The sequence below is a fragment of the Palaemon carinicauda genome, chromosome 22, assembly GCF_036898095.1.
Source record: "Palaemon carinicauda isolate YSFRI2023 chromosome 22, ASM3689809v2, whole genome shotgun sequence".
Classification (NCBI taxonomy): domain Eukaryota; kingdom Metazoa; phylum Arthropoda; class Malacostraca; order Decapoda; family Palaemonidae; genus Palaemon; species Palaemon carinicauda.
Window position 1 is genome coordinate 104,297,447 of NC_090746.1, and position 10,000 is coordinate 104,307,446.

A 10,000-nucleotide genomic window follows, 5' to 3' on the forward strand; every position below is an offset into this window, starting at 1 on the left:
TGATTAACCCCTTTCCAACATTTCATCAAACCTGTTTTCTTTTCCATAAAAACAAAGGTATGACCCAATCACTTTAGTGTTATATCGTAAGAAAAAGGAATTTTTTGCACGCAATATCCACTCTCTCTCACACACACAAATCTCTTGATTGGGAGCGAATGAAGAAGGTTCCTTCCAGAACCCTTTCGGGTTGTGAAACACTGTGTATTCTCTACGCTTCTGTTCCCAAGCTAGGACTAAGGAGGGCCAGACAATGGCCAATGGTGAATCAGTAGATAGACCAATAGGCTCCCCTAACAACCCTCATCCATCCTTAGCTTATAAGAATGGTGTGGTTGCAGCGAACAAAGGACCTAACGAGTTTGAACGGTACTCGAACCGCAGTCTGGCGACCACCAGGCAAGGACGTTACCAACAGATCACCGCAGCATATCCTAAGAAGAGCATTTTCCACACACACAAACACACACACACACATCCCTCGATTGGAAAGAGAAGGGAGAAGGTCTCTTTAGGAGCTACCTCCGATTGTGAAACAGTGTGTATCTGAAAAGCCTTTGATTCCCAAAGGGAATCCTATTAGCGAAATGAGTTTGGAGGCGCCTCTTGAAATTGCAAATGACATTAGCAATGGAACCACATTAGCAATCGCTCAGGTGAGCGTGCCTCTCTCGAGATACGCACAGAGAAAATAGATGGGTTTATTCCTTCTCTCGTTTGTTCGCTCCTTTTCAATTGACTACTAATAGGGACTTTAACTTGTAAATGAGAACGGGAAAGCGTAAACTATGTAAATTTGCTATGACACAGGAACTATTTGCTGACATAATATTTCAGCTTAAGAGTGTATCTGATAGGTATAAAATATAAAGTTAAAATTAACTCCGAGAAGGGAGACTAAAAGTTTCAAATGTGTAACTATGGTTGGAGAAGGGCATGGGAAACGTGGCCCTAATATCTAAAGTCTCATTATCATTCTTATTACTTGCTGGGCTACAACCCTAGTTCGAAAAGCAGGATACTATAAGGCTAGGGCTCCAACAGGGGAAAATAGCCCAGTGAGGAAAGGAAACAACGAAAAATAAAATATTTTAAAAACAGTAACATTAAAATAAATATTTCCTTTAAAAACTATATAAACTTTAACAAAACAAGCGGAAGAGAAATAAGACAGAATAGTTCGGCCATGTGTATCCTCAAACAAGAGAACTCTAACCCAAGTTAGTGGAAGACCATGGTACAGAGGCTATTACACAACCCAAGACTTGGAGAACAATGGTTTGATTTTTGAGTGTCCTTCTAGAAAATGAATATATATGAGATGTGGACTGTATGATCTTTCTAAGCTACTGTAGTCTTGAGATACACTGACTACTTAGATACATTTTGCTATTATTAATTTATTCCCTCTTCATCATATATAGGGGCTGAAAATTATAGTCATTTCGACATGTAGAGATTCCCTAAAGATCGGATGCGGTATATAAACAAACCCATATTAGAGACAATGCAAGGAGACAGAAATATGAAAGTCTGTACCTGCCGGAGAATCGTGAGTGTTTACAGTAGACCACAACGAAATTTAACAACTAACAGAAATTTACTGATATTTTATTGGTATTTAAACCGAGCACAGCTATGCAGTTCTACATACTGTAGAAAAAGGCAATAATATTTATCAATTATTTATGATAAATATTAGCATTAACTTATTCAGGATAAGGTAATCCCCTATAATATTGTATTTCAAACGTGATAATTAATTTATCATATCAGTAACGATTCAACAAAAGAAATGAAATATTAGTCTCCTGCTACCTTTGGAAGAGCTAGGGTAATAAAAATTTCAAAAGAAAACATATATAATTTAGGTTCAAATACGGTTTACGTTGATAATATATTGAATAAAACATTCCGAATTTTTATTTATATTTTATAAGCAAAAAAAAAAAAAAAACTAAATAAAACTAAAAATCAGTGAAGGCTGCCACCTTGAAAAAAAATGTTTATGACTACAAGGTTTGCACTCTAATATCTGCCAGCGCCATAACTTAAAATTAAGAATACAAGAACAGCTGGCATTTGTAGACCAAAAAAATAGAATCCTTGCGTTACATTAAGTTAGATATTGTACACTGTTAGAAACTTTTATTTAAAAAAACTGTAAATGCCTGGCAACATTTATTCCACATCTTTTACTGTTTTAAGAACGGATATATTGACGCAAAGATGTGATATTACGGTCGCCAACCCGTAAAAGATGATAACAATTTAAGGTAAAATTACGGTCGCTTGTATTTTAATGAAATAGGGCTGAGAACAGTATATTTTTATGGAGAATTTCCGATTTAAGTGACGTTTTTTAATCATCATCAATGTAGTTACGTCACATAAGTTGAGAATATCAGTATTATCATTATTACTTGCTAAGTTACAACCCTATGGTCCATTTCTTTTAGCGAGTCATATTTGCATTGACTCGCAGCGGTGCCCTTTTAGCTCGGAAAAGTTTCCTGATCGCTGATTGGTTGGACAAGATAATTCTAACCAATCAGCGACCAGGAAACTTTTCCGAGCTAAAAGGGCACCGTTGCGAGTCGGTGCAAATATGACTCGCTAAAAGAAATGGACTATAATTAGAAAAGCATGATGCTATAAGCCCAGGGGCCCCATCGGGGAAAATAGCATGGTGAGTAAAGGAAAAAAGAAAAAATTGGTTTTTGTTTGTTCTGGATTACAGCAAGTGGGAAAATAAAACTTAATTAGCAAAAGTCATATGTTTATACATGCCTACGTTGGTGTTTGCTGCATCTCGCATCCAGGTATGTCTTTATATCCATGAAATTGTACTGTTAATTCAAGAGCATTCGCCAGCATGTGACTAAGACAACTTATAATTAAAACGTCTGTTTTGGGAGTTTTAGAAGGAAAAGCCGAGAATTACTATCCAGGAAGAGATCGCGTAGTTATGGTGCCGTTGGCTTCCTACAGATGGAACCAGGATCCAGAGTTCTTTTCTGGATCCTGGCTGGAACATTATTATTATTATTATTATTATTATTATTATTATTATTATTATTATTATTATTATTATAATGATAAATACGTTTAATGTAAATAAAATAGGATTTAAAACTTCTATTAAAAAGAATTCACGAGTCGATATATTCTGTATTTAAAAACATATTTAGATAAATAGTAAAAATTTCCATTGTAAATAGAATATATGTAAAATAAAAAGTTATTTATGAAAATATACTGTGATGTATATATGTTATAAATTGTAAGATTGTAAATATGTATTTCATAATAGAAGATAGAAAAAAAATTAAAAGAAGGGTACCATTAATGCTCTCGTGACCTGATATGGCTTTTCCACACGCATGCATGGAGCGAAGTTCCCTTGATCACTTTATTTTTCCTGCAGTGTGTTTCACTTGTGAGGAGTCAACACCTCAACGAGGTTTCCAATTGTTTTCAACAGCAGCGTAAGTGTGTGTGTGTGTATGTGTGTGTGTATATATATATATATATATATATATATATATATATATATATATATATATATATATATATATATATATATATATATATATATACATATATTTATATATACATATATATATATATATATATATGAATGAGAGAGAGAGAGAGAGAGAGAGAGAGAGAGAGAGAGAGAGAGAGAGAGAGAGAGAGAGAGTTGGAAGTAACTATTTCATAACTGTACTCTCCTACACTATGAAGCCGAAAAATTGAGAGAGAGAAAGAGTTGAAAGTAACTACAGTATTTCTATATTGTATTCTACACCATGAAGCAGAAAAATTGAGAGAGAGAGAGAGAGAGAGAGAGAGAGAGAGAGAGAGAGAGAGAGAGACTTGCTCTTTATTATATAGGGGATATGGTGCAATCTAAAGGAGGAACGCAGGAAAGGCCAAGTGGTTTGCCATCTGCTATTGCCTCCTGTCAATGGGAAAGGATAAGTGACGAAAGGAACCTTCCATGCTGTCACCAGATTCCACCTCCTCTCTAGAGGGCCTCTCAAAGTGGTCCTTTGCTTCAAAGGCGTTTAACTGGAAGTCTTTAGCCTCACACCAACTGGAATTCGCCTGTAATGGCAATGGTATCTCTCTCTCTCTCTCTCTCTCTCTCTCTCTCTCTCTCTCTCTCTCTCTCTCTCTCTCTCTCTCTCTCTCTATCGAAGTTTTTCCTAATTTCTTTGGTGTATTATATTATATTTATCTTATATTGTATAAGATGTTGGAAATTAAGTCCAGCATTTCAAGCCACGAACCCGCTCTCTCTCTCTCTCTCTCTCTCTCTCTCTCTCTCTCTCTCTCTCTCTCTCTCTCAAAAATTAAAAGTAACTCGTTACGTTTTAAGAATTTCAATATTTTAAATAGATAACCGCCCCACCCCCCCCCCCAAAAAAAGAAATATATATACTCCCGATTTCATAATCTCTTTTATAAGAACATCTACGCTTTTATGGTTTTAAATGGAATAATCTGTTCTTCTTTATACATAAACGATATAGGCATCAATGTCCTTCGATGGCAGGATGTCAGAAAACTCCAAATCTCTCTCTCTCTCTCTCTCTCTCTCTCTCTCTCTCTCTCTCTCTCTCTCTCTCTCTCTAACATACTATTTTTCTTCATGTAAATATGTATGATTGATGTACATTTATAAATGAAATATACACACACGTAAAATGACTAAGTGTCCACTCTGTTTCCAATTCAAGTTTTTCAAAGTTTCAGAGTTTAATTCTAATTCTTCCAGTGAGCGAAACAGTACCAAAAATGGGGATTTGATTCCAGACTTCCATTATCTCAATCCATATTTCCAGCAAATATTTCCAAATATAATTTCTGATAATTTCCATAAATCTCATTTCGAAATAGGTTTGAATCTGGGATGAGATGTGTTTTAATCATAATAATAATAATAATAATAATAATAATAATAATAATAATAATAATTTCATTGTTATCATTGTTATCATTATTATAATTATTATCATTATTACTACTTGCTAAGGTACACCCCTTGTTGGAAAAGCAGAATGCTATACGCCCAAGGGTCCTAACAATGAAAATAGCCCAATGAGGAAAGGAAACAACGAAAAAAAAAACATTAACAACATTATTTCCTACACACACTATAAAAACTTTAACAAAACAAGAGGAAGAGAAATAATATAGAATATACAGAAATACAAACGAGTTTACCGATTACACCAACTTAAGGTGGCTCAAGATGTAAAACTATGAAATTATCAACTTCTCAATACTCCTCGCAATTGAAGACAGGAAAATGATCATACATAAAAAAGTGCATAATAAACAATGAATTTATTAGCCTTTTTTTAAATATTAGTTCCTTAAAACAATACTAACAGCAACTTTGATTCCCAAACTTTAATGCTTACGAAATAATGTAGCAATATCTTTCATTTATTTTTTCTAGTTATATTAGAAATTTAGTCAAACGCTCGTCAGTTAATCTTACAAAATAAATATTGAACTCTGGAAATTCGTAATCAATTTATTATAGTCGTTGATTTAAAAAAAAAAAAAAAAAAAAAAGTTGCATGCAAATAAAATACCTTAAGAGACAGATACACGATGTAAAAATTGATTTAATAATAAATGGAGATTTCATAATAGTAAAACTATAGCTGAACTTTGCTCTATACCTACAGCTTAGAGAAATTTTATCATTATACTAATTCACAAAAAGGGAGATACAAAAGAACTGAAAAGTTGCTGCCAAAAACAAGTTTCCTCTCAGTAATATATATAATATTTGCAAAGATTATATTTCTTCTTCTTCTTCCGCTCATGTATGGCAGAGACAAGGGACAGTGACATTGCCCTATCAAGCAGGTCAATGCCCTAGAGATTGACAATATGATCAGCGCCCAAGCCCCCTCTCCACCCAAGCTAGGAACAAGGGAGGCCAGGCAATGACTGCTGATGACTAAGCAGATAGACCTATAGGCTCCCCCAAACCCGCCCTCCTTAGCTCACAAGGAAGGTTAGGTTGCAGCGACCAAAGGAACTAAAGCTTTTGAGCGGGACTCGAAACCCGTCTGGCATTCACCAGCCAGGGACGTTACCACATCAACAACCCGAATAAAAAGAGAGATAGACTTGAATTAACTAAAAAATCAGGCTGGCTTTACTAGCTGATATTCAACAACTAAGTACATTCATGTATCTTAGCAGCTAATAAAAAACCTTGAGTATGTTACGGATAATGATAATGATGATGATCATGAAAGTTATAAAAGTGGAGAGAGAGTTACAGGGAATTACAAGGATTTTGGATGTCTCAAAGACTTTTTAGTTCATCTACTGAGACTTCATTTGCTCTCTGGTAGAGCGATTTAGTTTAAACATTTAGTTCTTATGATCTTGTCTAACTTATTCTTGAACTCGTTTACCGTATTACTGTTTACTACATCCACTGGAAGTCTATTCCGAGAGAGAGAGAGAGAGAGAGAGAGAGAGAGAGAGAGAGAGAGAGAGAGAGAGAGAGTGAGAGAGAGAGACTCATACCGGAAAACTTTGTAAGCTGGAATCTAACATATTTTAAAGTCCAACACTTTAAAAGCGAGAAGGCGAGTAATTCTATTTGAATATATTTGTGAGCGTGTGTCTGCTATACCCAAGCTACCAGTTAATTTTACAAAAAAAAAAAAAAAAAAAATAGTTATACCCAAGCTACCAGTAAATTTTACAAAAAAAAAAAATTATTTTTCATCGTTTTTTATTTACAGTTAAGGAGACAAAAGATAAGAAGGGAGTTTACAAGAACAGAAAGTAAACTAACATAGCTTCGAAGAGTCTTCTTAAAAATAGAATCACAAACATTTTAATTTTTTTTTTCCATCATCCTGCCCTTTTTATCCTGTGCGTGCGTGCGCAGATTGCCCGGACCTTGTTTCCGGCGGGGGGCTCTTAGACAGTCAATCATAGCTACCAAAAACTTATCATGTGTACATCAATGCTGAGAGATATCATCGCTGTTTTTTTTTTCTTCTTCTTCTTTCTTTCCTTTCTTTTTTTTTTTTACCACTGAGATAGGTAAGCTCGAAGCTGGCAATCATAGTCTCGGCATAATAATAATAATAATAATAATAATAATATTAATAATAATAATAATAATAATAATAATAATAATAATAATAATAATGTTATTGAAAGGATTCTTGAAAAAATACGATATAGCCCCAGGACTTGTGCAGACTAGCGTGCTACTCGAAACCACACACAGTGAGGAAATTGATGGATTTCTAAGGAAGCTGGATTTAACCCGGAACCACAAACTATAACCCACCAGTCTCTGTGGACTGGTGAAATAATAATAATAATAATAATAATAATAATAATAATAATACTAATAATAATTGTATAATGTTCATAAATTTATAGTATTATATAAAATACTGTATTTTATAATCATTACTATTTTAAGTGGCTTACCATTTTATGTCAATTAGATTATCAAGTATTTACAGATATGACGACGTATAAAGTGTTAAAGAAATATATCTATATCATTTGATATTTCTTTTTAATATATATTGATATTCCCGGCATTTGAACCTCAGCATATTAAATGTACCCAAATATGTTATACAAAACCACACAATTTATTACACAATTTTCAGAAACCTGATTTCATTTCTTTTATCTACCCATTTATTAGTTCAGTACAGAGCAAACAAGGCAAAGGTGAGTCTTAGAAATTAATCCAGGTTAACCTCTTCCTCTGGTACTGAACATTGTTGTTTTAAAGGGGATCCTGCCAGGGTCACGTTTTCCAATTAATACCATATACTGTATTGTTTTTTTAGCACACACATACACACACACACACACATATATATATATATATATATATATATATATATATATATATATATATATATTCATATATATACTTATATGTATGTGTGTATATATATATATATATATATATATATATATATATATATATATATATATACAGTATATATATATATATATATATATATATATATATATATATATATATACAAACACCCATATATATATACATATACATATATATATATATATATATATATATATAGTTATTATTTGTACTTATTCATATTGACTATACTGTACATTATTAGCTGAATATCTGAGAGAGAGAGAGAGAGAGAGAGAGAGAGAGAGAGAGAGAGAGAGAGAGAGAGAGAGAGAGAGAGATGTGGCCATTGAAATAAAAGCAAATCCAATTATTTTTGTCTCTTTTAATATGATAAAATTTGCGAGAAATACAGCAAACACTTTAATCTGAAGGCTCATGTTCACTGCCCTGCATTCCAGAAATTATTGTTTTGTTCTCTGCCTTTTATTTGTCTAGAGGAATTTCAAGAGAAAAGAAAACACGGCTGCAGTTGTTTTGCTCGCGCAAGAAAACATTTTAAGAATTCCGAGTGTATATGGCCATCTGGCAAAGCTTCAAAACAAGGAGGGAATATCTTGTTTGTATCTTCCAGTCTCTCTTTTGGCTCTGTAATTTTTTTTTTCTTTATTGTCTTCTGGATTATCTGGGAACTCTCATCTTGAACTTTGTGCAGGAGTAAAGTAATGAAACAGGATTCTTTTCAACTAATTCAGATTGATTGGTTACAAAAACACTTAAGTGAAGTAGTATTCTTTTCAACAAATTCATATTATTTACAAAAACACTTTAATGAAGTAGTATTCTTTTAAACTAATTAAGATTCTTTGCAGAAACACTTTAATAGAGTAGTATTCTCTTCAACTAATTCAGATTCTTTTCAGAAACCCTTTAATGAAGTAGGATTCTTTTCACATAATTCAAATTCTTGGCAGAAACACAGTAATGATGCAGGATTCTTTTCAACTAATTCAGGTTGGTTGCAAAACCACTTTAATGATGCAGGATTCTTTTCAACTAATTCAGGTTGGTTGCAAAACCACTTTAATGAAGTAGCATTCCTTTCAAATAATTCATTTTCTTTCCTTCTTCAGTCAAGAAACTCACTTTATCACTCTACTTTAGTTTACTCTCATATCCAAGTCACTCTTTTTCTGTCTCTTAATCTTAATTTCATCAATATTCTTTCCATAGCTCTTTGAGTTGTAACAAGCTTGCGTTCCAAGAGAGATTTAGTCTGGAATATCAAATATGGTAATGGTTCTTTAATATTTATTCATAGATTCAAAGTATTTAGTTCGCAGTGCAAAATGTCAATTTAATTCATTCAAACCGACGGGGGGAGGGGGATGTCAAAGCAATCAGCTGTTATCCCATGATACCTTACAGTCTCCAGAAACATTAGAGTAAGAGATGGTAAAGTAACTGATTTAGTAAATATTTCCAGACACTTCAATTGCCCCACTTTATCTAATTAGAGGGTGGATATTCTGTTAAACTAGTGAACGTAGCCTGTCAAAAAAGACGGCCGAATATTTAGATAGATATGCACACACAGGAACACAGGAACACAGATTCAACCCTTCCCACACCCTCCCTCTATATGCAAGGGCTGGGGAGTTATACGACGGGAAAGGCCATTTGGCGTGACCGAAAAGAAGTTACAAATACATACATATATATATATATATATATATATATATAGATAGATAGATAGATAGATAGATAGATAGATAGATAGATAGATAGATAGATAGATAGATATATATATATATATATATATATATACATATACAGTATATATATATATATATATATATATATAAAAATATTTTACAGATATATATATATATATATATATATATATTTATATATATATATATATATATATATATATATATATATATATATATATATATATATATATATATATAGCCAGACACTTTTTTCTTGATTATATAGGCAAGATTACTCACACATTCACACAGACACACACACACAGACGCAGGGTGTTAAAACACGTCCACCGTGGTTGAAGCCAATTCTAGCTTCTAAATT

General features: G+C 32.9%; 1 protein-coding gene across 1 annotated transcript in view; it reads left to right on the forward strand.

The window, feature by feature from the left end:
- The window catches only part of LOC137616003 (caldesmon-like), a 129,205-nt gene that overhangs the window by 65,677 nt on the left and 53,528 nt on the right, over window positions 1-10,000 (forward strand). The window contains exon 3 of the mRNA XM_068345683.1: window positions 235-399. Coding sequence (XP_068201784.1) covers window positions 235-399 — 165 coding nt within the window. The remainder of the gene's footprint in view (window positions 1-234; window positions 400-10,000) is intronic.